At 39.4% G+C, this 27,910-nt stretch overlaps 1 protein-coding gene across 1 annotated transcript; it reads left to right on the top strand.

Annotated features, from left to right (window-relative positions):
* The first annotated feature begins 661 nt into the window (after positions 1-661).
* Positions 662-27,568, top strand: LOC146367060 (uncharacterized). The gene is made up of 75 exons (XM_084912596.1): positions 662-839; positions 1,035-1,071; positions 1,453-1,675; positions 1,754-1,897; positions 1,986-2,142; positions 2,236-2,263; positions 2,350-2,458; positions 2,554-2,646; positions 2,749-2,812; positions 3,020-3,118; positions 3,203-3,306; positions 3,408-3,546; positions 3,950-4,068; positions 4,152-4,301; positions 4,403-4,573; positions 4,703-5,012; positions 5,166-5,242; positions 5,558-5,763; positions 5,866-5,989; positions 6,067-6,203; positions 6,529-6,784; positions 6,889-7,131; positions 7,206-7,382; positions 7,470-7,615; positions 7,706-7,796; positions 7,895-8,284; positions 8,386-8,512; positions 8,589-8,707; positions 8,788-8,984; positions 9,064-9,247; positions 9,323-9,488; positions 9,571-9,695; positions 9,803-10,111; positions 10,204-10,407; positions 10,496-10,792; positions 10,918-11,022; positions 11,106-11,201; positions 11,292-11,426; positions 17,121-17,321; positions 17,400-17,543; positions 17,632-17,788; positions 17,882-17,909; positions 17,996-18,104; positions 18,200-18,292; positions 18,395-18,458; positions 18,666-18,764; positions 18,849-18,952; positions 19,054-19,192; positions 19,596-19,714; positions 19,798-19,947; positions 20,049-20,219; positions 20,349-20,658; positions 20,812-20,888; positions 21,204-21,409; positions 21,512-21,635; positions 21,713-21,849; positions 22,175-22,430; positions 22,535-22,777; positions 22,852-23,028; positions 23,116-23,261; positions 23,352-23,442; positions 23,541-23,930; positions 24,032-24,158; positions 24,235-24,353; positions 24,434-24,630; positions 24,710-24,893; positions 24,969-25,134; positions 25,217-25,341; positions 25,449-25,757; positions 25,850-26,053; positions 26,142-26,438; positions 26,544-26,648; positions 26,752-26,847; positions 26,987-27,121; positions 27,422-27,568. Exons 3-75 carry the CDS (start codon positions 1,475-1,477, stop codon positions 27,440-27,442), a joined length of 11,619 nt encoding a protein of 3,872 aa, XP_084768722.1. The 5' UTR covers positions 662-839; positions 1,035-1,071; positions 1,453-1,474; the 3' UTR covers positions 27,443-27,568.
* Positions 27,569-27,910: the final 342 nt, after the last annotated feature.

Raw genomic sequence — 27,910 nt, 5'->3', positions numbered from 1 at the left:
GCAGAGTGACCAGGGTTAGACTAAGGGTGTAGATCTAATTGAGAACAGTGGTGAGTGATAATAAAGGGACTTCACAGCTGCGACCTTGGCCTTGTCTTGCCTCTCTGTAGACAACAGCTGCTCTTTATTCTTCCTCTTGAAATGTATTTTACACCCTATTGCTTTACAGACTATTGTTGAACTTTAGATCTCAAGATGCTTAAAGTGACACAAATCCTAGCCTACTTTATTCATATGTTGAACAGACGACAGAGTGCAAAAGTCTATGACATGGTGGCTCTACCTTCTAATTAACAAATATCCTTTTTTTTTCATACCGAAAAAAAATCTGCCTAATTATTGTTCCCTAAAATAGAAACCCTGGTTAAAATATCTGAATCTCTATCTCATGGTGTTTTGGCTTACTATTTGTTTTAAACCTACTTACAAATAATTAATTAGATACTGATACTTAGAATTAGACAGACAGACAGATGATAGATAGATAGATAGATAGATAGATAGATAGATAGATAGATAGATAGATAGATAGATAGATAGATAGATAGATAGATAGATAGATAGATAGACTACCATCTGCCCTAGCCTCCCCCACCTCCTCCTTCAGCCTTCTTTGTCATGCCCATGTGGGTGCATTACTCTGTTGCTCACAAGGTGAGAGCAGCAAATAGCTGCTCCAGGCTCTACCCAATTTGGAGAATGCTTTTTGTGATAGACAACCTGGATGCCATTTCTCTGATATTCATTCCCATATTTGGTTGACCTACAACCTTTATTAATGGAGAGGTAGCCTGGTCAGCCACTGGATCAGTCATTTCTCTTAAGATTGACAGTCAGAGGTAAGAGAACACCCACGCAGCTATAAAGGTTTTAATTATATTAAAATTTCTGCTGCTAGCTATATTTTGTAATAGGTTAGCAATTTATTTGAGTGACAGGACTCCTGTTTCTGTGAACCTTGCTGTCAAATGTCTAATGAATTTGTGATGTTATATGTGATCTTTGGTTCCTTTCTGTGTACTTCATATAAATAGCACAAATCGTTACTTCCTGTGGAGTGAAACACCTTAGGTAAAATTTAAAGCTACATTTCTTGAATTTCTGAATCAGTTAACTTAAATGCATTTTTCTATTGGCGCATGTGTGTGTCAGAAAAGAATGGGCATTTTTTGCGATTATGTCTGTTTGGGGTTGCTGGTCTTAAATACCCAAACACCTCAAACACCTTTAGTAGTTGTGTCTCATGCAAAGACCTGCTGCATAACACGTTAATTTGAGCCTTCTGCATACTAAAAGTTACCGGAAATGCTTGATATACAAGAATATAAATATTTTTTGTTGTTTTTAGAAATTATTTTACTGTCTCTGTTACTAAACCTGCTTTGTGTGCATTTTTCCTGGGTCTTACATGAATTTGGTTAATATATGCTTATGCTTATTTACATTTAATAGACATTTTTTTAAAGGTTGAAAAATGGGGGATGCTGCCATGAAAGAGTTTGGGGCGGCGGCTCCTTACCTGAGAAAGTCAGATAAGGAGCGTCTGGAGGCCCAGACTCGCCCATTTGACATGAAAAAACAGTGTTTCGTTCCTGACCCTGAAGTTGAGTACGTTAAAGCAACAATCACTAGCCGCGATGGCGACAAAGCCACCGTCGACACTGAATTTGGAAAGGTATATTCATCATATCAGTTCCATTCAAATGTATTTTAGTTTTTAGCTTTGTGTAATACCTGGTACTTCTTTTTGCAGACTGTCACAGTGAAGGAGTGCGATGTGCACCCTCAGAACCCGCCTAAGTTTGATAAAATTGAAGACATGGCGATGTTCACCTTCCTCCATGAACCAGCTGTGCTGTTTAACCTCAAAGAGCGTTACGCAGCATGGATGATCTACGTGAGTTACCAAACTTGAAAGTTATCTTTAGTGAAATAACATTTTCGCATCTGAAACAAAATTTAATATCCCTCTCTTTGCATGACAGACCTACTCTGGGTTGTTCTGTGTGACTGTCAATCCCTACAAGTGGCTGCCAGTCTACAACCAGGAGGTGGTCGTTGCCTACAGAGGAAAGAAGAGGAGTGAAGCTCCTCCTCATATCTTCTCCATCTCTGACAATGCCTACCAGTACATGCTGGCAGGTACAAATATCCCTTTTAGCATTCATCTTGAATGACATTTTGTTTGGACATCGTCGCATTTTCCCTGATTTTCTGATATTCTCTTGCTGACAGACAGAGAAAACCAGTCAATCCTTATCACGTAAGTAACTTTACCAACAAGAGTCTTTTTTCAGCAGTTAAGAGTTATACTTCTTGGTCTTGAAATGTATGTCTTTTTCTACTCAGTGGAGAATCTGGAGCTGGAAAGACTGTCAACACCAAACGTGTCATTCAGTACTTTGCCAGCATTGCTGCTGTCCCAAGTGGGAAGAAAGATCAAGCTGCAGAGAAGAAGGTTCTTATGAGACAAGATTTTCTTAATGTTAGACAAACAAAATATAGTCATAATATTGCTGTTTTTCAAGGTTCTTTTTTGTTTAACTAAATCAGGGAACCCTTGAAGATCAAATCATCCAAGCTAACCCTGCTCTAGAGGCCTTTGGCAATGCCAAAACGATCAGGAATGACAACTCCTCCAGATTTGTGAGTGTCTGTATCTGGCTGATGTCAGACTACTTGTTTACATTCATAAATGAAGTTACTTCTTATTCCAAAAATACAAGTGAACACACATTTTCCTCCCAGGGTAAATTCATCCGTATTCATTTTGACAACCGAGGAAAGCTGGCCTCGGCTGACATCGAGACCTGTAAGTAAAATTAAGATAATCCATGTATCCATTTTCTGAGCCATTTTTGTTTGGTTGAAGGCCTCTGCAAATATGAACCAAGAGTGCTTTAACCATGCAAAGCCTGTTTAAAACTGGGGTATTATTTCATAATTAAACATTTGAAAAACTCTATTAAATTTGTTACTGTGTGTCACACTTTCATACCATTTATGATAACTCATTCAGACCTTTTGGAAAAGTCTCGTGTGACCTTCCAGCTCAAAGCTGAGAGGGACTACCACATTTTCTACCAGATCCTGTCTCAGATAAAGCCTGAACTTCTAGGTAAGGATGAGTACAGGACAGGTGTTTGATTTGTTCTCAATCATACATTTCATAGTGAAATAAACATTTCCTATTTAATTTTAGAGATGCTGCTCATCACCAACAACCCTTATGACTACGCCTTCATCTCCCAAGGAGAAACAACAGTAGCCTCTATCAATGATTCTGAAGAGTTGATGGCCACTGATGTGAGTTGAATCTCAGATTCACTGCAGCAATTTTAAGTCCAAAATTCATTTAATAAAACAAAAAAGAAAATAGTAAAATTAATGTTTTTGATTTTCGTCAGGAAGCCTTTGATGTTTTGGGCTTCACTCAAGAAGAGAAGAACAGTATTTACAAGCTTACTGGTGCAATCATGCACTATGGCAACATGAAGTTTAAACAGAAGCAGAGAGAAGAGCAGGCAGAGGCCGATGGTACTGAAGGTAAGAAATATAATTATAACACAATAGATTATATTCAAATAACTAGGCACTCTGAATCCTGACTAATGCCAGACTTGTTGAATCAAGGAATCACTTAAATAGAAGCTAAATGGAACCTAACAAAGTGAAGGATACAACAATGTAAAAAAAAACCCTCTAGAACAGACGACATCGATCAGTCTGCAAAGGGTTAAAAATCAATTTCTTAGGCTTTGGAACTGCAAGAAGCCATGGTGAGAGCCACTATCCACCAGAAAAACAGACAACTCAGGGGGAGAACAGTTAAAGTACAATGTAAAGTAAAAAATACTGAATGTGAATGGATGATGTTATTTTTGTCAGAACATCTTAAACTGTGCAAAATAAAATATGCAAAAAATGTATCACTGTCACTATTTCTCAGATGCTGACAAAGTTGCATATCTGATGGGCCTGAACTCTGCTGACCTCATCAAAGGTCTCTGTCACCCAAGAGTCAAAGTAGGAAACGAGTGGGTCACCAAAGGACAGAATGTCGCCCAGGTACACAGTTACAGGGAATTTTGTCAGGCTTTCATCTAATGAAAACGCACCATTTATTTTGAATCACATATTTCTGTTCTAAGGTGTACTACGCTGTCGGTGCACTGGCTAAGTCAGTATATGAGAAGATGTTTCTGTGGATGGTGGTGAGAATCAACCAGTCCCTGGACACCAAACAGCCTCGCCAGTATTTTATTGGGGTGCTTGACATTGCTGGATTTGAGATCTTTGATGTGAGTTTGGAAAAATAAGTTCTTATAATCTTATAAATGGTTGTCCCTAATGTAAGGATGCATTTTAAATCATGAACATACTGTGGTCCATTCCATTTCAGTTCAACACCTTTGAGCAGCTGTGCATCAACTTTACCAACGAAAAACTGCAACAGTTTTTCAACCACCACATGTTTGTACTGGAGCAGGAAGAGTACAAGAAAGAGGGCATCGATTGGGAGTTCATTGACTTTGGTATGGATCTGCAGGCCTGTATCGACCTGATTGAAAAGGTGTGACACTGGACTATATAAAAACATTTCTATTTTTATTCTACTGTTTGTGCATGTTATTCTTAAAACTAAAATGTATGTTAAAATTTTTGTCATGAAAATTGTTTTTCTTCATTATATTTATCTTAGCCCATGGGTATCATGTCCATCCTTGAAGAGGAGTGCATGTTCCCCAAAGCCAGTGATGCCACCTTTAAAGCTAAGCTCTATGACAACCACCTGGGAAAATCTAACAATTTCCAGAAGCCCAGAGTTGTCAAAGGAAAACCAGAGGCTCATTTTTCCCTTGTGCACTACGCTGGAACTGTTGATTACAATATCAACAACTGGTTGGTGAAGAACAAGGATCCTCTGAATGAGACTGTTGTTGGTCTTTTCCAGAAGTCTAACCTTAAGCTTTTAGCCTTGCTTTTTGCTGGATATGCAGGAGCTGATTCAGGTATTTTGACATCACATAGTGAAAATTAGAAGTCAACAATAATTTCCAACAACAACAGTATTGTAATCAATTTTTCTACAGATTTGAAATGCCTTAAAAATCTGTTGTGATCTGTTGGTTCTCTCAATAAAGTTCGACATTAATTTTTTTTAGCTCAGGAAGGTGGGAAGGGCAAAGGTGGGACCAAGAAGAAAGGTTCTTCCTTCCAAACTGTATCAGCTTTGCACAGGGTAAGATATGTATACATTTTTATTTTTTAATGTAAAGGAGAGATTGTACTGAGTTATACATCATGACTTCAGCAAGAATTTCTCATTGTTTTGATACAGGTTCAAAACTTTGTTCTGATTTGCCCAGTTTTGAAGATATAGACACTGAAATTAACCAGGCGACACAAACCCTTTATGGGCTGCATTAGGAAGATCAACAATCTGACTAAAATAGACTATGGCAACTACTTTGTAAACACCCAAAAGGAAACTTACGTACTTACTGTACTTGGTGTCAAAAGCAATAGCAACAATTTACATATGAAAAACTTTCAGGAGAACCTGAACAAGCTGATGACCAACTTGAGGTCAACTCACCCTCACTTTGTACGCTGCATCATCCCCAACGAGACCAAGACTCCAGGGGCCATGGAGAACCCTCTGGTGATGCACCAGCTGCGCTGTAACGGTGTGCTGGAAGGCATCAGGATCTGCAGAAAGGGTTTCCCCAACAGGATCCTCTATGGAGATTTCAAGCAGAGGTTTGAGTTCTCTTAAAACAAATGCATATTAGTATCCATCCATCCATATTAGTATGTACTTAAAAAGAAACAACTCTTTCATCTGTTGTTTTTCTAACAAAGGTACCGTATTTTGAACCCTAACGCCATTCCCGAGGGACAGTTCATTGACAACAAGAAGGCTGCTGAAAAACTTTTGGGTTCTTTAGATATAGACCACAACCAGTACAAACTGGGACACACCAAGGTCAGTATTTGCATGCTTATAGAACACTTTGAACAGAAACAAGCTGTTACTGACTCTGCTATGTGTTGCTGTAAAAGGTGTTTTTCAAGGCTGGGCTGTTGGGCCAGCTAGAGGAGATGAGAGATGACAGATTAGCCCTAATCATCACTGGCATCCAAGCTCGATCAAGAGGCCTTCTGGCAAGAGTTGAATTCCAGAAGATTGTTGAACGCAGGTAACTTATCAAAGCTTGGTCAAATTCTGTTAGCCAACTCAGTTTATGTTGTGCAGCACAATGTCAAAACAGATTTGCATCATTAAAATTTATCATCTGTCCAGTATACAAGACATATTTTCCACTGAACCATGTTTTATCACTGAACAAAATATCAGAATGCAATATGTTCATGGACTTATGGACACAAAATACGGCAACTGTCATTAGATACATGCATAGGAGAATGTTGTGAGGGTTTGGTGAAATATATTAAAAACATATTTTTAATGAAGGATTAACGGTGGGTGGAGTTTTACAAACACTGATTATCTGTTGTCTGCAGGGATGCTCTTCTTGTGATCCAGTGGAACATCCGTGCCTTCATGGGGGTCAAAAATTGGCCCTGGATGAAGATGTTCTTCAAGATCAAACCTCTGCTGAAGTCAGCAGAGACTGAGAAAGAGATGGCCAACATGAAGGAAGAGTTTGCCAAACTGAAAGAGGCTTATGCAAAATCAGAAGCCCGCAGGAAAGAACTCGAAGAGAAAATGGTCACTCTTCTCCAAGAAAAGAACGACCTGCAGCTCCAAGTTCAGGCTGTATGTTAAAGGATAGTTTCTTACAGTATGACAACAAATATCAACATCACATGTATTGTGTGTATTTGTCGGCTTAATGCGTATGTCATACTTTTTGTCTTCAGGAGCAAGACAATCTATGCGATGCTGAAGAAAGATGTGAGGGGCTGATCAAGAGCAAAATTCAGCTGGAGGCCAAAATCAAAGAGCTGACAGAGAGACTGGAGGATGAGGAGGAGATGAATGCAGAACTGACTGCTAAGAAGAGGAAGCTGGAGGACGAGTGCTCCGAGCTGAAGAAAGACATCGATGACTTAGAGTTAACTCTAGCTAAAGTGGAGAAGGAGAAGCATGCCACTGAGAACAAGGTACAACAAACCTATTAATGACTGTCATTGTGAAATTAATCTGTTACTAAAATGAACCTCTATTTTGGCTATAGGTAAAAAACTTGACTGAGGAAATGGCTGCATTGGATGAAATCATTGCCAAGCTGACCAAGGAAAAGAAAGCTTTACAGGAAGCTCATCAGCAAACTCTGGACGACCTGCAGAGTGAGGAAGACAAAGTCAACTCTCTAACTAAGGCCAAGACTAAGCTGGAGCAGCAAGTGGATGATGTAAGAACATAGACTGACTTTAGTAGTTAATGAATAATAATTTTAATATATCAGTACCATTGTAATAATATTTATTTTTCCCCACAGCTTGAGGGGTCTTTAGAGCAAGAAAAGAAAGTCCGTATGGACCTTGAGCGAGCAAAGAGGAAGCTTGAAGGAGACCTCAAGTTAGCTCAAGAAAGTATCATGGACCTGGAAAATGATAAGCAGCAGCTCGAAGAGAGGCTGAAAAAGTAAGATGAGATGGGCAGGTTTACAATGAAGCAATAAAAACACATTTTAGATTGTGCCTCAGGTGAAACCTTTTTATTTTATATCCAAAGGAAAGATTTTGAAATCAGTCAACTGAATGGTAAAGTTGAGGATGAGCAGGTGATGAGTGCCCAGCTCCAGAAAAAACTGAAGGAGTTGCAGGTAATGAATCAAACAAGACCCATGAAAAAGAAAAAGAAAAACATATGGTTTGGAGGAGTAAAATTAAATGTCAAGGTTTGCTTTTGACTCCGATCTAGGCCCGTATTGAGGAGCTGGAGGAAGAGCTTGAGGCAGAGAGAGCTGCTCGAGCCAAGGTGGAGAAGCAGAGAGCTGACCTGGCCAGAGAGCTGGAGGAGATCAGTGAGAGGTTGGAGGAGGCTGGAGGAGCCACAGCTGCCCAGATTGAGATGAACAAGAAGAGGGAGGCCGAGTTCCAGAAACTGCGCAGAGACCTCGAAGAGGCCACTCTGCACCATGAAGCCACTACTGCCACACTCAGGAAGAAACAAGCCGACAGTGTTTCTGAGCTGGGAGAGCAGATTGACAACCTGCAGAGAGTCAAGCAGAAACTGGAGAAGGAGAAGAGTGAGCTCAGACTGGAGCTGGATGATGTGGTCTCCAATATGGAACAAATTGTCAAGGCAAAGGTAAGTTACTTTCAGGTATTAGGGTTTGTTCTCATTGCCAAATCAAACATTAATTTTATAATTGTGTACATGATTGGCCATCTACTGCTTTTTGTTCACAGAACAACTTGGAGAAAATGTGCAGGTCTCTGGAAGACCAGATGAATGAATATAAAACAAAATCAGAAGAGGGACAGCGTGCCATCAATGACTTCGCCATGCAGAAAGCAAAGCTTCAAACTGAGAACGGTATGCATTAGACCTGAACAGCATATTTTAGTTGTGCCAGTGTGCGGTACTGAATTGAATGTTATGCTTAAATAAGGTGAACTTTTGAGGCAGCTTGAGGAAAAGGATTCTCTGGTGTCTCAACTCACGAGAGGAAAACAGTCGTACACTCAGCAAATTGAAGACCTGAAAAGACAACTGGAGGAAGAAGTCAAGGTAGCAAATAATCATCAGTGTAACCTCATTAGGTAGAGACCATTGGTACACCCAGTGCATAAAGATACACTTTCTTTTAGGCCAAGAACGCATTAGCCCATGCAGTGCAGTCTTCTCGCCATGACTGTGACCTGCTCAGGGAGCAGTATGAGGAGGAGCAGGAGGCTAAAGCTGAACTGCAACGTAGCATGTCCAAGGCCAACTCTGAGGTGGCTCAGTGGAGAACCAAGTATGAAACTGATGCCATCCAGAGGACCGAAGAACTAGAAGAGGCCAAGTAAGCCAAATACACTAAGTCCACTAACTCAGCAAAGGTAAAGAGCGTTTAACCACAAATAAATATTTTCATCACCTAGAAAAAAGCTGGCTCAGCGTCTGCAGGAGGCTGAGGAGGCTGTTGAAGCAGTGAATGCTAAATGTTCCTCTCTGGAGAAGACCAAACACAGGCTGCAGAATGAGATTGAAGATCTCATGGTGGATGTAGAGAGGTCTAATGCTGCTGCTGCTGCTCTGGACAAGAAACAAAGAAACTTTGACAAGGTTTTCATCCGGCACTTATTATTTCAACTGAAGCGGAAGGTCAATCTTTTATCTAAAATGAAAACTTTCTTGTAGGTCTTGGCAGAGTGGAAACAGAAGTACGAGGAGTCTCAAACAGAGCTGGAGAGCTCTCAGAAAGATGCCAGGTCTCTGAGCACTGAGCTCTTCAAACTGAAGAACTCCTATGAAGAATCTCTTGAACATTTGGAGACCATGAAGAGAGAGAACAAGAACTTACAAGGTGACTTAATTACCCATTAAAATCATATATGAACAGTTTGTTCACAGTATAACGGCATTTATTTTTTACAATATGCCCTCAGAGGAAATATCTGACCTCACTGAACAAATTAGCGAAGGTGGAAAGAATATTCATGAGCTTGAGAAGATTCGAAAGCAGTTGGAACAAGAGAAGTCTGAGATACAGACAGCTCTGGAGGAAGCAGAGGTAAGCTGCTGCATAGTGGCCTTTTTCAAATTTGAAAGATTTTAGGTTGTGAGTATTAATTAATTACAAGTTATGTAGTCATTGTGTCTAATTTCTATTTGTGACAGGCCACACTGGAGCATGAGGAAGGGAAGATTCTCAGAGCCCAACTTGAGTTTAACCAAGTAAAGGCTGACATTGAGCGCAAGCTAGCTGAGAAAGATGAAGAAATGGAGCAATCGAAAAGAAACCACCAGCGAACTGTGGATACTCTTCAAAGCTCTCTGGAGGCTGAGACTCGCAGCAGGAATGAGGCCCTGCGTCTGAAAAAGAAGATGGAGGGAGACCTCAATGAGATGGAGATCCAGCTAAGCCAGGCTAACAGGCAGGCGGCTGAGGCCCAGAAACAACTTAAGGCCGTCCATGCCCATCTGAAGGTCTGAATAAACAAGCAGTTCTACTTCTTTGAAACAAAAATCAAAACCAAAGTGAAACATCAGCTAAAATTTTAGGGGTTTTTATCTTCAAGGATACTCAACTTCAGCTGGACGACTCTCTGCGAGCCAGTGATGATATGAAGGAAAACATTGCCATTGTTGAGCGACGCAACAACCTTCTTCAGGCTGAAGTGGAGGAGCTGAGAGCAGCTCTGGATCAAACGGAGAGAAGCCGCAAACTTGCAGAGCAAGAGCTGCTGGATGTCAGTGAGAGAGTGCAGCTACTGCACTCACAGGTAAGACTGGAGAAGACTTGATACAGAAACTATCTATTGAAAATATATTCAGGAATTTAAAAAATCATATTTTTCATCTGAACACCAGAACACCAGCCTGATAAACCAAAAGAAGAAGCTGGAGGCTGATACATCCCAGCTTCAAACTGAAGTGGAGGAGGCAGTGCAGGAGTGCAGGAATGCAGAGGAGAAAGCCAAGAAGGCCATCACTGATGCTGCCATGATGGCAGAGGAGCTGAAGAAAGAGCAGGACACCAGCGCTCATCTGGAACGAATGAAGAAGAACATGGAGCAAACCATCAAAGACCTGCAGCACCGCCTGGATGAAGCTGAGCAGATCGCCATGAAGGGAGGCAAGAAGCAGATTCAGAAGCTCGAGGCCAGGGTGGGTATAACACTTCAGTCTCTCCCTATAATCTCTTTGACTACAGCATCTATATATCAAATAAATAGCTGGTCTAAATTTAAGTGATGTTATCTGAATTTTGTTGTGGGATCTGAATTTTATAGGTCAAGGAACTTGAAAATGAGGTGGAAAATGAGCAGAAAAAGGCCAGCGATGCTGTGAAGGGAGTAAGAAAGTATGAAAGGCGTATCAAGGAGCTTACTTATCAGGTAACTTTAATTCTGAACAAGTTAGCTTGTCTGATGGAAATTATACTCAGAAACAAAACTATGTAAAAATTTGTACTAATTAGACCGAAGAAGATCGCAAAAATCTAGCACGTCTTCAAGATTTGGTGGACAAGCTGCAGCTAAAGGTCAAGTCCTACAAGAAGGCTGCAGAGGAAGCTGTAAGTTATACAGATTTTAAATAGTGCCCTTACATCTGACCACTGACTGAATATTTTCTTTACAAACAATATTGTGTTTCTATTCTACAGGAGGAACAGGCCAACAGTAATCTTACCAAGTTCCGCAAACTTCAACATGAGCTCGATGAAGCTGAGGAGCGAGCTGACATTGCCGAGTCTCAGGTCAACAAGCTGCGCGCCAAAAGCCGTGATGTGGGATCAAAGGTTTGTATGTGTACATGTTAAAAAAAAGTGTTAGTCCGGAATAGTAGGACTCTTAGCATCCTACTGACAGATCACCAACACAAATTCTAGCTTTTTATCTCAAGGATCATTGACAAAAATAAAAGCGAAAGCATGCATTGTAGTCTTACTGCAGAATCACTGTAGAGTGAGCATTGACTGTTTTCACTTCATTTACAATCCAGCTCTTCTTTTCCAAATCAAAAAATGATCACTAATGATCCTCTTTTTCCCCTCATTCTTGTTTCAGAAAGGACTTGATGAAGAATGAAGTTCACCTTGAAATGATCATTTCTGAGACACCTCTTGGTCCTGCAATGAAGTCTCCCTATGCATGTGTTTTTGTTTAGTAGAATAAAGTTAATGAGCATCTCAAACAGTGTTGTGAGTTTCATTGATAAAAGTGTTTGCTGTTTATACTGGTGAGAACCAAACTTGATTTTACAAAACAAATAAATATAAAATTTGAACCAAACTAGTAGAAAAATAAGATCAAAATTAATTAAAAGGATAGCAACAAAGATAAAGTAAAAGTGTTATGTTTTAAATGTCTATTACTGGTATTAAAGAATTGCATTATAAGGAATGTATCGGTAATTTGACTGAATTTCCCCATAGATATAGTAATATGTAGTTTTCCCTCTCACACTTCTTTCCAATGAAAGGAGGGAACAAGTTGTCAGTTGTACTTACTGTGATTTCAGACAAAATCACAAAAACTAATACATTACAATGGTAAATGGTAAATGGCCTGTATTTGTATAGCGCTTTATGACCCCAAAGGACCCCAAAGCGCTTTACACATTCAGTCATCCACCCATTCACACACACATTCACACACTGGTGATGGCAAGCTACGTTGTAGCCACAGCCACCCTGGGGCGCACTGACAGAGGTGAGGCTGCCGGACACTGGCGCCACCGGGCCCTCTGACCAATAAATAAAAGCATTTTGGTATTCAATATAGTAGAGAATACAAAATTCGAAACCATGGTCACTAAATCAATTTCCTTGAGCTTTTAGAAATAAAAATGTGTTGCAGAAAACTATGTGTAGCTTATAAATGACAAAGTCGTTCCCATTGGGACTATTATTAATTCAATTCAATTTTATTTATATAGTGCCAAATCACAACAACAGTCGCCTCAAGGCGCTTTATTTTGTAAGGTAGACAACGGTATTATTACTAGGCAGCTTTTATACCTCATTCATCAGAAGTCAGTCAAACATCAAATGACCACCAGATGGCGCTCACAGATCCATTTCTTATAGTTTGATAAAGAAGGCAGTTGGAAAAAGTCATGTGAAAGTAATGGAACTTACTCTACATGTTACATGATAAGAAGAGTTTGCTTTGTCATTTTCTTTAGATTTTCAGGCATTTTATATGTTTTATATTTCCCTGTAGCATGACATCTAACATTTTTTTAAAAATGTTTTTTGGGTGTTCTGGATTTAAATGAGATTAAAATAGGTGACAATGGTATTGAAGAAGACTTTAAAAGAATAATTAGTGACATGTGAAGAGAGGACTGCAGAATTCAGGTTGATTGATTCAAATAAGAAAATAAATCCATTTTTTTGTATAACACTTACTTAAATGACACTACCAACTAGAAAATGCAGAAGAATTTTATGAATGTAGTCTTGAACTATTATTATTATTATTATTATTACTCTAGGAAGCTCCTAAGAACAATATGCTTATGTACAGCACTGTAAATGACACAGTGCTTGATAAGTGAACTACAGTGAGACATTTCTACTCCACATGCACCCACAATAGATAATTAACAAAACAAGCTCACAGACTACTCTTTTTGCATAAATATGAGCCATCTTCTCACTACTTCTTTCGGGTATAGAAAATTGGACATCATCCAGAGACACAACCATTTATTTCTGACCATTTATTTCCATTTTGATATGACTACAGGCTAACATACTGAAAAACTAAACTATAAAAGTGAAAACTACTAACCTTCACATCAGTAGTAGCGCCCATTCTTTCTTTTAACAAGCACTCTCTTTTTGGAGCCAGACTGGGGAGGGCCATTTGGAGCACAGGATACAAGCAGACTTGACAGACTGGCAGCAGATAATCTGGTCTTGGTGTGTCCTCCAAGAGGAAATAGTACATTAACAATATGAGCATATTAGGTCTAAAAGAAATGTTTTCTATTTTTGCCATTTCTGCAATCAGGAATGAGAAGTTCTGCATAAAGTAAAACAAAAAGTTGATCTTTAAATGGCCAACATTACCTTTTCAATATTTCATCAGAGGATCTCTTGGTCACTACCTCATCTGAAGACAAGCAGTACTCTGGACTTGATCCTATAGAGAGGTCCATAGTCTGAATGAGTGAGAAGAGGACAAGGGAGGAGAACAATCAACTCCTGTAAGCCTCTGCTAAAATTCAACACCACTTAGAAGTGACCTTTCACAGTAACATAGGACAAATTCTGCCAATAGCTTTGCTGGCTCTAGTTTCAAACTTAAGTGAGGCAAGGTGCCTCACACCTTCTTTTGTGTGCTCATGTGATCATAAAAGTCAAAGACACAAAGACACTGGACAGCTGGGAATGAGACCTTAAATGGCTGGAAGAGTACTCTCCTAGAGCCTGGAATAGACAGAGGATAAGTAAAGGAGAAGGAAATGGGATCTGATAGAAAGTCACATAATTGAGGTTCTAGAAGGATTTCATTTGTGCCAGACCTTCATCAGACCTTCATCAAAAAAAAAACAAAAAAAAAACAAACAGCAAACAAACAAAGAAAAGAAACTTATGAGAAACTTTGAAAGCTGATTTGCCCTCCTTGTCTTGTTTTAGAGGTTTCATTTGTAACACATACAGGTTTATTTGTTCATGCATTTTGCACTGAATGTAGATTAATTATAGTATATTGCTTTATATAAATGATATATTATCCCACAATACGCTAGCTATAGTATATATAGCATATTGTTATGTTCCCTTGAGGTTATCACCTGTTGCTGCTGGTCAAAGAAGAAATACAAACCAATCTCAACTACCTGCGTCACAAGCTGTCCCCAAGCTATACTCTGAACCGCCAAGCCCTCAAAGGCAGCCAACAGGAATTTCACAAGTTATCTTTGTGCTCAAGGATAAAGGGAAGAAAACAATTCCATGTCAACAGAAGCCAGCCAAGGGCACTAGCTGCATGTCACATCTGATAGCAAGTTGAAGTATATAGCTACATAGTCAGGGGTCATTTGTGCCCTCTCGTCTTTTGTTCTAGTGGCAAAAAGTCATTTATTTAATAGAAAACTAAATGAAATAAAAGGTTTGCTTCATCTGGAGAAAGACAAAAATAATTTGCATTCTTGTGAGAAGAGTTATGACCTCTAAAATTAAGAACACTTTGCATGTAGAGCTCTTAATTTATGTTGGGCTAAAACTTTTTGCAAAATGAATCAATCAATACAAAAATTAAACGTTCACATCTGTGTGTATTTCCTTATATCTCTGTCTCTTTATTATAGAGACAGAGTTGAAACACAATATGAATAATTTTATAATAACAATAATAATAATATAACAACAATAACCAACAAACAAAGTCCAGCATCAGGAAGACTCCCACTGCTCTTCCACCAGAAATCATATTGTCTAGTTATTAAAACTGTGTAGAGGAAAGGGGAAGGCAACATTATTTGTAAGACCCAAGAGATGTACATGCAAGTACAACAAAAACCCATTTTATATACTATTGTGCTATTGATCTGCTGAACGGACCAAGATTTTTCTTCTCTGTTCAGAAACAGCTGATGACGAGTTACAGTAACATAGAACATACACACATGTATTACATGTGACACACTATTAGGGAGCTCATGCACCTTGATCAATTAAATATGACTTACTGCAAATTTTAGCATAGCAACACAATTATACTACTCATATTGCTGAGTGAAGACCCCACAAACACAACACATGAAAGTTGCAGTGAACCATTTATATGCTTGCTTGAACTGCAGAAAGATAACGGAAACTAAATGAAGAATCATATTACAGATGCTCTTTAGTAAAATAGAGGAGTTATAATTTTGTTAATATTAATTTGGTACAAAACTTACAGCCCTTTGATTCCCTTTTTTCATGAAACATGAACTTGGGTTGGATTGCATTGCATCTGAACACATCTATTGTTGGTAAAGAAAAGTAAAGAATGCAGAGTGACCAGGGTTAGACTAAGGGTGTAGATCTAATTGAGAACAGTGGTGAGTGATAATAAAGGGACTTCACAGCTGCGACCTTGGCCTTGTCTTGCCTCTCTGTAGACAACAGCTGCTCTTTATTCTTCCTCTTGAAATGTATTTTACACCCTATTGCTTTACAGACTATTGTTGAACTTTAGATCTCAAGATGCTTAAAGTGACACAAATCCTAGCCTACTTTATTCATATGTTGAACAGACGACAGAGTGCAAAAGTCTATGACATGGTGGCTCTACCTTCTAATTAACAAATATCCTTTTTTTTTCATACCGAAAAAAAATCTGCCTAATTATTGTTCCCTAAAATAGAAACCCTGGTTAAAATATCTGAATCTCTATCTCATGGTGTTTTGGCTTACTATTTGTTTTAAACCTACTTACAAATAATTAATTAGATACTGATACTTAGAATTAGACAGACAGACAGATGTTAGATAGATAGATAGATAGATAGATAGATAGATAGATAGATAGATAGATAGATAGATAGATAGATAGATAGATAGATAGATAGATAGATAGATAGATAGACTACCATCTGCCCTAGCCTCCCCCACCTCCTCCTTCAGCCTTCTTTGTCATGCCCATGTGGGTGCATTACTCTGTTGCTCACAAGGTGAGAGCAGCAAATAGCTGCTCCAGGCTCTACCCAATTTGGAGAATGCTTTTTGTGATAGACAACCTGGATGCCATTTCTCTGATATTCATTCCCATATTTGGTTGACCTACAACCTTTATTAATGGAGAGGTAGCCTGGTCAGCCACTGGATCAGTCATTTCTCTTAAGATTGACAGTCAGAGGTAAGAGAACACCCACGCAGCTATAAAGGTTTTAATTATATTAAAATTTCTGCTGCTAGCTATATTTTGTAATAGGTTAGCAATTTATTTGAGTGACAGGACTCCTGTTTCTGTGAACCTTGCTGTCAAATGTCTAATGAATTTGTGATGTTATATGTGATCTTTGGTTCCTTTCTGTGTACTTCATATAAATAGCACAAATCGTTACTTCCTGTGGAGTGAAACACCTTAGGTAAAATTTAAAGCTACATTTCTTGAATTTCTGAATCAGTTAACTTAAATGCATTTTTCTATTGGCGCATGTGTGTGTCAGAAAAGAATGGGCATTTTTTGCGATTATGTCTGTTTGGGGTTGCTGGTCTTAAATACCCAAACACCTCAAACACCTTTAGTAGTTGTGTCTCATGCAAAGACCTGCTGCATAACACGTTAATTTGAGCCTTCTGCATACTAAAAGTTACCGGAAATGCTTGATATACAAGAATATAAATATTTTTTGTTGTTTTTAGAAATTATTTTACTGTCTCTGTTACTAAACCTGCTTTGTGTGCATTTTTCCTGGGTCTTACATGAATTTGGTTAATATATGCTTATGCTTATTTACATTTAATAGACATTTTTTTAAAGGTTGAAAAATGGGGGATGCTGCCATGAAAGAGTTTGGGGCGGCGGCTCCTTACCTGAGAAAGTCAGATAAGGAGCGTCTGGAGGCCCAGACTCGCCCATTTGACATGAAAAAACAGTGTTTCGTTCCTGACCCTGAAGTTGAGTACGTTAAAGCAACAATCACTAGCCGCGATGGCGACAAAGCCACCGTCGACACTGAATTTGGAAAGGTATATTCATCATATCAGTTCCATTCAAATGTATTTTAGTTTTTAGCTTTGTGTAATACCTGGTACTTCTTTTTGCAGACTGTCACAGTGAAGGAGTGCGATGTGCACCCTCAGAACCCGCCTAAGTTTGATAAAATTGAAGACATGGCGATGTTCACCTTCCTCCATGAACCAGCTGTGCTGTTTAACCTCAAAGAGCGTTACGCAGCATGGATGATCTACGTGAGTTACCAAACTTGAAAGTTATCTTTAGTGAAATAACATTTTCGCATCTGAAACAAAATTTAATATCCCTCTCTTTGCATGACAGACCTACTCTGGGTTGTTCTGTGTGACTGTCAATCCCTACAAGTGGCTGCCAGTCTACAACCAGGAGGTGGTCGTTGCCTACAGAGGAAAGAAGAGGAGTGAAGCTCCTCCTCATATCTTCTCCATCTCTGACAATGCCTACCAGTACATGCTGGCAGGTACAAATATCCCTTTTAGCATTCATCTTGAATGACATTTTGTTTGGACATCGTCGCATTTTCCCTGATTTTCTGATATTCTCTTGCTGACAGACAGAGAAAACCAGTCAATCCTTATCACGTAAGTAACTTTACCAACAAGAGTCTTTTTTCAGCAGTTAAGAGTTATACTTCTTGGTCTTGAAATGTATGTCTTTTTCTACTCAGTGGAGAATCTGGAGCTGGAAAGACTGTCAACACCAAGCGTGTCATTCAGTACTTTGCCAGCATTGCTGCTGTCCCAAGTGGGAAGAAAGATCAAGCTGCAGAGAAGAAGGTTCTTATGAGACAAGATTTTCTTAATGTTAGACAAACAAAATATAGTCATAATATTGCTGTTTTTCAAGGTTCTTTTTTGTTTAACTAAATCAGGGAACCCTTGAAGATCAAATCATCCAAGCTAACCCTGCTCTAGAGGCCTTTGGCAATGCCAAAACGATCAGGAATGACAACTCCTCCAGATTTGTGAGTGTCTGTATCTGGCTGATGTCAGACTACTTGTTTACATTCATAAATGAAGTTACTTCTTATTCCAAAAATACAAGTGAACACACATTTTCCTCCCAGGGTAAATTCATCCGTATTCATTTTGACAACCGAGGAAAGCTGGCCTCGGCTGACATCGAGACCTGTAAGTAAAACTAAGATAATCCATGTATCCATTTTCTGAGCCATTTTTGTTTGGTTGAAGGCCTCTGCAAATATGAACCAAGAGTGCTTTAACCATGCAAAGCCTGTTTAAAACTGGGGTATTATTTCATAATTAAACATTTGAAAAACTCTATTAAATTTGTTACTGTGTGTCACACTTTCATACCATTTATGATAACTCATTCAGACCTTTTGGAAAAGTCTCGTGTGACCTTCCAGCTCAAAGCTGAGAGGGACTACCACATTTTCTACCAGATCCTGTCTCAGATAAAGCCTGAACTTCTAGGTAAGGATGAGTACAGGACAGGTGTTTGATTTGTACTCAATCATACATTTCATAGTGAAATAAACATTTTCTATTTAATTTTAGAGATGCTGCTCATCACCAACAACCCTTATGACTACGCCTTCATCTCCCAAGGAGAAACAACAGTAGCCTCTATCAATGATTCTGAAGAGTTGATGGCCACTGATGTGAGTTGAATCTCAGATTCACTGCAGCAATTTTAAGTCCAAAATTCATTTAATAAAACAAAAAAGAAAATAGTAAAATTAATGTTTTTGATTTTCGTCAGGAAGCCTTTGATGTTTTGGGCTTCACTCAAGAAGAGAAGAACAGTATTTACAAGCTTACTGGTGCAATCATGCACTATGGCAACATGAAGTTTAAACAGAAGCAGAGAGAAGAGCAGGCAGAGGCCGATGGTACTGAAGGTAAGAAATATAATTATGACACAATAGATTATATTCAAATAACTAGGCACTCTGAATCCTGACTAATGCCAGACCTGTTGAATCAAGGAATCACTTAAATAGAAGCTAAATGGAACCTAACAAAGTGAAGGATACAACAATGTAAAAAAAAACCCTCTAGAACAGACGACATCGATCAGTCTGCAAAGGGTTAAAAATCAATTTCTTAGGCTTTGGAACTGCAAGAAGCCATGGTGAGAGCCACTATCCACCAGAAAAACAGACAACTCAGGGGGAGAACAGTTAAAGTACAATGTAAAGTAAAAAATACTGAATGTGAATGGATGATGTTATTTTTGTCAGAACATCTTAAACTGTGCAAAATAAAATATGCAAAAAATGTATCACTGTCACTATTTCTCAGATGCTGACAAAGTTGCATATCTGATGGGCCTGAACTCTGCTGACCTCATCAAAGGTCTCTGTCACCCAAGAGTCAAAGTAGGAAACGAGTGGGTCACCAAAGGACAGAATGTCGCCCAGGTACACAGTTACAGGGAATTTTGTCAGGCTTTCATCTAATGAAAACGCACCATTTATTTTGAATCACATATTTCTGTTCTAAGGTGTACTACGCTGTCGGTGCACTGGCTAAGTCAGTATATGAGAAGATGTTTCTGTGGATGGTGGTGAGAATCAACCAGTCCCTGGACACCAAACAGCCTCGCCAGTATTTTATTGGGGTGCTTGACATTGCTGGATTTGAGATCTTTGATGTGAGTTTGGAAAAATAAGTTCTTATAATCTTATAAATGGTTGTCCCTAATGTAAGGATGCATTTTAAATCATGAACATACTGTGGTCCATTCCATTTCAGTTCAACACCTTTGAGCAGCTGTGCATCAACTTTACCAACGAAAAACTGCAACAGTTTTTCAACCACCACATGTTTGTACTGGAGCAGGAAGAGTACAAGAAAGAGGGCATCGATTGGGAGTTCATTGACTTTGGTATGGATCTGCAGGCCTGTATCGACCTGATTGAAAAGGTGTGACACTGGACTATATAAAAACATTTCTATTTTTATTCTACTGTTTGTGCATGTTATTCTTAAAACTAAAATGTATGTTAAAATTTTTGTCATGAAAATTGTTTTTCTTCATTATATTTATCTTAGCCCATGGGTATCATGTCCATCCTTGAAGAGGAGTGCATGTTCCCCAAAGCCAGTGATGCCACCTTTAAAGCTAAGCTCTATGACAACCACCTGGGAAAATCTAACAATTTCCAGAAGCCCAGAGTTGTCAAAGGAAAACCAGAGGCTCATTTTTCCCTTGTGCACTACGCTGGAACTGTTGATTACAATATCAACAACTGGTTGGTGAAGAACAAGGATCCTCTGAATGAGACTGTTGTTGGTCTTTTCCAGAAGTCTAACCTTAAGCTTTTAGCCTTGCTTTTTGCTGGATATGCAGGAGCTGATTCAGGTATTTTGACATCACATAGTGAAAATTAGAAGTCAACAATAATTTCCAACAACAACAGTATTGTAATCAATTTTTCTACAGATTTGAAATGCCTTAAAAATCTGTTGTGATCTGTTGGTTCTCTCAATAAAGTTCGACATTAATTTTTTTTAGCTCAGGAAGGTGGGAAGGGCAAAGGTGGGACCAAGAAGAAAGGTTCTTCCTTCCAAACTGTATCAGCTTTGCACAGGGTAAGATATGTATACATTTTTATTTTTTAATGTAAAGGAGAGATTGTACTGAGTTATACATCATGACTTCAGCAAGAATTTCTCATTGTTTTGATACAGGTTCAAAACTTTGTTCTGATTTGCCCAGTTTTGAAGATATAGACACTGAAATTAACCAGGCGACACAAACCCTTTATGGGCTGCATTAGGAAGATCAACAATCTGACTAAAATAGACTATGGCAACTACTTTGTAAACACCCAAAAGGAAACTTACGTACTTACTGTACTTGGTGTCAAAAGCAATAGCAACAATTTACATATGAAAAACTTTCAGGAGAACCTGAACAAGCTGATGACCAACTTGAGGTCAACTCACCCTCACTTTGTACGCTGCATCATCCCCAACGAGACCAAGACTCCAGGGGCCATGGAGAACCCTCTGGTGATGCACCAGCTGCGCTGTAACGGTGTGCTGGAAGGCATCAGGATCTGCAGAAAGGGTTTCCCCAACAGGATCCTCTATGGAGATTTCAAGCAGAGGTTTGAGTTCTCTTAAAACAAATGCATATTAGTATCCATCCATCCATATTAGTATGTACTTAAAAAGAAACAACTCTTTCATCTGTTGTTTTTCTAACAAAGGTACCGTATTTTGAACCCTAACGCCATTCCCGAGGGACAGTTCATTGACAACAAGAAGGCTGCTGAAAAACTTTTGGGTTCTTTAGATATAGACCACAACCAGTACAAACTGGGACACACCAAGGTCAGTATTTGCATGCTTATAGAACACTTTGAACAGAAACAAGCTGTTACTGACTCTGCTATGTGTTGCTGTAAAAGGTGTTTTTCAAGGCTGGGCTGTTGGGCCAGCTAGAGGAGATGAGAGATGACAGATTAGCCCTAATCATCACTGGCATCCAAGCTCGATCAAGAGGCCTTCTGGCAAGAGTTGAATTCCAGAAGATTGTTGAACGCAGGTAACTTATCAAAGCTTGGTCAAATTCTGTTAGCCAACTCAGTTTATGTTGTGCAGCACAATGTCAAAACAGATTTGCATCATTAAAATTTATCATCTGTCCAGTATATAAGACATATTTTCCACTGAACCATGTTTTATCACTGAACAAAATATCAGAATGCAATATGTTCATGGACTTATGGACACAAAATACGGCAACTGTCATTAGATACATGCATAGGAGAATGTTGTGAGGGTTTGGTGAAATATATTAAAAACATATTTTTAATGAAGGATTAACGGTGGGTGGAGTTTTACAAACACTGATTATCTGTTGTCTGCAGGGATGCTCTTCTTGTGATCCAGTGGAACATCCGTGCCTTCATGGGGGTCAAAAATTGGCCCTGGATGAAGATGTTCTTCAAGATCAAACCTCTGCTGAAGTCAGCAGAGACTGAGAAAGAGATGGCCAACATGAAGGAAGAGTTTGCCAAACTGAAAGAGGCTTATGCAAAATCAGAAGCCCGCAGGAAAGAACTCGAAGAGAAAATGGTCACTCTTCTCCAAGAAAAGAACGACCTGCAGCTCCAAGTTCAGGCTGTATGTTAAAGGATAGTTTCTTACAGTATGACAACAAATATCAACATCACATGTATTGTGTGTATTTGTCGGCTTAATGCGTATGTCATACTTTTTGTCTTCAGGAGCAAGACAATCTATGCGATGCTGAAGAAAGATGTGAGGGGCTGATCAAGAGCAAAATTCAGCTGGAGGCCAAAATCAAAGAGCTGACAGAGAGACTGGAGGATGAGGAGGAGATGAATGCAGAACTGACTGCTAAGAAGAGGAAGCTGGAGGACGAGTGCTCCGAGCTGAAGAAAGACATCGATGACTTAGAGTTAACTCTAGCTAAAGTGGAGAAGGAGAAGCATGCCACTGAGAACAAGGTACAACAAACCTATTAATGACTGTCATTGTGAAATTAATCTGTTACTAAAATGAACCTCTATTTTGGCTATAGGTAAAAAACTTGACTGAGGAAATGGCTGCATTGGATGAAATCATTGCCAAGCTGACCAAGGAAAAGAAAGCTTTACAGGAAGCTCATCAGCAAACTCTGGACGACCTGCAAAGTGAGGAAGACAAAGTCAACTCTCTAACTAAGGCCAAGACTAAGCTGGAGCAGCAAGTGGATGATGTAAGAACATAGACTGACTTTAGTAGTTAATGAATAATAATTTTAATATATCAGTACCATTGTAATAATATTTATTTTTCCCCACAGCTTGAGGGGTCTTTAGAGCAAGAAAAGAAAGTCCGTATGGACCTTGAGCGAGCAAAGAGGAAGCTTGAAGGAGACCTCAAGTTAGCTCAAGAAAGTATCATGGACCTGGAAAATGATAAGCAGCAGCTCGAAGAGAGGCTGAAAAAGTAAGATGAGATGGGCAGGTTTACAATGAAGCAATAAAAACACATTTTAGATTGTGCCTCAGGTGAAACCTTTTTATTTTATATCCAAAGGAAAGATTTTGAAATCAGTCAACTGAATGGTAAAGTTGAGGATGAGCAGGTGATGAGTGCCCAGCTCCAGAAAAAACTGAAGGAGTTGCAGGTAATGAATCAAACAAGACCCATGAAAAAGAAAAAGAAAAACATATGGTTTGGAGGAGTAAAATTAAATGTCAAGGTTTGCTTTTGACTCCGATCTAGGCCCGTATTGAGGAGCTGGAGGAAGAGCTTGAGGCAGAGAGAGCTGCTCGAGCCAAGGTGGAGAAGCAGAGAGCTGACCTGGCCAGAGAGCTGGAGGAGATCAGTGAGAGGTTGGAGGAGGCTGGAGGAGCCACAGCTGCCCAGATTGAGATGAACAAGAAGAGGGAGGCCGAGTTCCAGAAACTGCGCAGAGACCTCGAAGAGGCCACTCTGCACCATGAAGCCACTACTGCCACACTCAGGAAGAAACAAGCCGACAGTGTTTCTGAGCTGGGAGAGCAGATTGACAACCTGCAGAGAGTCAAGCAGAAACTGGAGAAGGAGAAGAGTGAGCTCAGACTGGAGCTGGATGATGTGGTCTCCAATATGGAACAAATTGTCAAGGCAAAGGTAAGTTACTTTCAGGTATTAGGGTTTGTTCTCATTGCCAAATCAAACATTAATTTTATAATTGTGTACATGATTGGCCATCTACTGCTTTTTGTTCACAGAACAACTTGGAGAAAATGTGCAGGTCTCTGGAAGACCAGATGAATGAATATAAAACAAAATCAGAAGAGGGACAGCGTGCCATCAATGACTTCACCATGCAGAAAGCAAAGCTTCAAACTGAGAACGGTATGCATTAGACCTGAACAGCATATTTTAGTTGTGCCAGTGTGCGGTACTGAATTGAATGTTATGCTTAAATAAGGTGAACTTTTGAGGCAGCTTGAGGAAAAGGATTCTCTGGTGTCTCAACTCACGAGAGGAAAACAGTCGTACACTCAGCAAATTGAAGACCTGAAAAGACAACTGGAGGAAGAAGTCAAGGTAGCAAATAATCATCAGTGTAACCTCATTAGGTAGAGACCATTGGTACACCCAGTGCATAAAGATACACTTTCTTTTAGGCCAAGAACGCATTAGCCCATGCAGTGCAGTCTTCTCGCCATGACTGTGACCTGCTCAGGGAGCAGTATGAGGAGGAGCAGGAGGCTAAAGCTGAACTGCAACGTAGCATGTCCAAGGCCAACTCTGAGGTGGCTCAGTGGAGAACCAAGTATGAAACTGATGCCATCCAGAGGACCGAAGAACTAGAAGAGGCCAAGTAAGCCAAATACACTAAGTCCACTAACTCAGCAAAGGTAAAGAGCGTTTAACCACAAATAAATATTTTCATCACCTAGAAAAAAGCTGGCTCAGCGTCTGCAGGAGGCTGAGGAGGCTGTTGAAGCAGTGAATGCTAAATGTTCCTCTCTGGAGAAGACCAAACACAGGCTGCAGAATGAGATTGAAGATCTCATGGTGGATGTAGAGAGGTCTAATGCTGCTGCTGCTGCTCTGGACAAGAAACAAAGAAACTTTGACAAGGTTTTCATCTGGCACTTATTATTTCAACTGAAGCGGAAGGTCAATCTTTTATCTAAAATGAAAACTTTCTTGTAGGTCTTGGCAGAGTGGAAACAGAAGTACGAGGAGTCTCAAACAGAGCTGGAGAGCTCTCAGAAAGATGCCAGGTCTCTGAGCACTGAGCTCTTCAAACTGAAGAACTCCTATGAAGAATCTCTTGAACATTTGGAGACCATGAAGAGAGAGAACAAGAACTTACAAGGTAACTTAATTACCCATTAAAATCATATATGAACAGTTTGTTCACAGTATAACGGCATTTATTTTTTACAATATGCCCTCAGAGGAAATATCTGACCTCACTGAACAAATTAGCGAAGGTGGAAAGAATATTCATGAGCTTGAGAAGATTCGAAAGCAGTTGGAACAAGAGAAGTCTGAGATACAGACAGCTCTGGAGGAAGCAGAGGTAAGCTGCTGCATAGTGGCCTTTTTCAAATTTGAAAGATTTTAGGTTGTGAGTATTAATTAATTACAAGTTATGTAGTCATTGTGTCTAATTTCTATTTGTGACAGGCCACACTGGAGCATGAGGAAGGGAAGATTCTCAGAGCCCAACTTGAGTTTAACCAAGTAAAGGCTGACATTGAGCGCAAGCTAGCTGAGAAAGATGAAGAAATGGAGCAATCGAAAAGAAACCACCAGCGAACTGTGGATACTCTTCAAAGCTCTCTGGAGGCTGAGACTCGCAGCAGGAATGAGGCCCTGCGTCTGAAAAAGAAGATGGAGGGAGACCTCAATGAGATGGAGATCCAGCTAAGCCAGGCTAACAGGCAGGCAGCTGAGGCCCAGAAACAACTTAAGGCTGTCCATGCCCATCTGAAGGTCTGAATAAACAAGCAGTTCTACTTCTTTGAAACAAAAATCAAAACCAAAGTGAAACATCAGCTAAAATTTTAGGGGTTTTTATCTTCAAGGATACTCAACTTCAGCTGGATGACTCTCTGCGAGCCAGTGATGATATGAAGGAAAACATTGCCATTGTTGAGCGACGCAACAACCTTCTTCAGGCTGAAGTGGAGGAGCTGAGAGCAGCTCTGGATCAAACGGAGAGAAGCCGCAAACTTGCAGAGCAAGAGCTGCTGGATGTCAGTGAGAGAGTGCAGCTACTGCACTCACAGGTAAGACTGGAGAAGACTTGATACAGAAACTATCTATTGAAAATATACTCAGGAATTTAAAAAATCATATTTTTCATTTGAACACCAGAACACCAGCCTGATAAACCAAAAGAAGAAGCTGGAGGCTGATACATCCCAGCTTCAAACTGAAGTGGAGGAGGCAGTGCAGGAGTGCAGGAATGCAGAGGAGAAAGCCAAGAAGGCCATCACTGATGCTGCCATGATGGCAGAGGAGCTGAAGAAAGAGCAGGACACCAGCGCTCATCTGGAACGAATGAAGAAGAACATGGAGCAAACCATCAAAGACCTGCAGCACCGCCTGGATGAAGCTGAGCAGATCGCCATGAAGGGAGGCAAGAAGCAGATTCAGAAGCTCGAGGCCAGGGTAAGTCAAAATCGTGTTAATGAAGTCAAATCGATATAATAAATTACCAAATCATCAAACAAGGAAAATATTTAGTATGTTATAAGTAATCTTTTTGTTCAACAGATCAGAGAACTGGAGAGTGAAGTTGAAGTTGAACAAAGGAAATCAAGTGATGCTGTCAAGGGAATACGAAAATATGAGAGACGGATTAAAGAGCTGACGTATCAGGTATTTTTGAGTCACCTTAGAGAATGAGGGAAGAAACAGCAAAAATTAAATTCATATTTACTTTGACTCAGAGAAATACAATTTTTTTCTTGTTTGCTTCCAGACAGAAGAGGATCGTAAGAATCTTACCCGTCTGCAAGATCTGGTGGACAAGTTGCAGCTAAAGGTGAAATCCTACAAGAAAGCTGCTGAGGAAGCTGTAAGTAGTCTTTGCATTTTTTTTTACACACTAAAAAAGCATTGCACGTGTTCATCATTTCTTCTCGCCTATTAATCATATAGAAATATAGAAAATATACAGCAGGTCATCTTAAGGATATTGTGCTTCTGTTCTACAGGAGGAACAGGCCAACAGTAATCTTACCAAGTTCCGCAAACTTCAACATGAGCTCGATGAAGCTGAGGAAAGAGCTGACATTGCCGAGTCCCAGGTCAACAAACTACGTGTCAAAAGCCGTGACGCAGGGTCAAAGGTCAGTATCTGTACATTTTTTTTAAAAAGTGTGTCTTTTTCTATAATGACACATCGCATGTATCTGTTTTAGGAATTTAATAAAGATTTCATTTACCATCAGAATCCACAGATGCATTTTACAGTTTGCATATAACTGCATATTTAAAAGTTAATTTTACAAATATGTCCAAAATTGAATCTACAACACTTGAAAGTTTTCAGTTTTGTCACATAGTATAGTCAATTAAAGTGAACCATTAATATGTCCAATAATACTTAACAATATTTCATTCTCTCTTGTTTGTGTCTCTTTTTCCAGAAAGGTCATGATGAGGAGTAAAACACATGGTCTGAATCCCTGTTTCTGAGACATCGGATGTATTAGTAACGGTGTCTCCCTATGCATGTTGGTTGGTCAGTAGAATAAAATGAATCTGCATCTGAAACTGTGTCTTGACTTTTTTTGTTGCTTATTAGTGGCAGTCCTATTAATTAATATTACATGTAAGAAATATAACTAAAAAATGAAACTGTAAAATGTAAGTACAGCTTGAATATAACATGATACTGCATACACTTTTCTCGAATAATTTGGAATCAAGAAAATGTAACTGAAAATGAAAATGGCTATTAAATGGTTATTAAAAAAGCAGAGTGGATATCATGTGATACAATCTACAGACTCAAAGATTGATTTAGAGTTTTTGATCACAGAACAAAAAATACATTATGACCCAGCTGTATTCTAAGGAGCTTGGAAAGAAAAGTGTCTGGACTTCTTTAAGTTTCATCTGACAAGCTTCTTCAG

The sequence above is a fragment of the Perissodus microlepis genome, chromosome 18, assembly GCF_051167445.1.
Source record: "Perissodus microlepis isolate ML-2025 ecotype Zambia chromosome 18, ASM5116744v1, whole genome shotgun sequence".
Lineage (NCBI taxonomy): Eukaryota > Metazoa > Chordata > Actinopteri > Cichliformes > Cichlidae > Perissodus > Perissodus microlepis.
This window is presented reverse-complemented; position numbering and strand designations above follow the sequence as displayed.

Coding starts and splice junctions, on each gene's coding strand:
- LOC146367060 (XM_084912596.1), top strand. CDS start 1,475: ATGGGGGATGCTGCCATGAAAGAGTTTGGGGCGGCGGCTCCTTACCTG. Junction 19,948..20,048: donor CTGGATTTGAGATCTTTGAT/GTGAGTTTGGAA, acceptor ATTCCATTTCAG/TTCAACACCTTTGAGCAGCT. Junction 26,848..26,986: donor AGAAAGCTGCTGAGGAAGCT/GTAAGTAGTCTT, acceptor TCTGTTCTACAG/GAGGAACAGGCCAACAGTAA.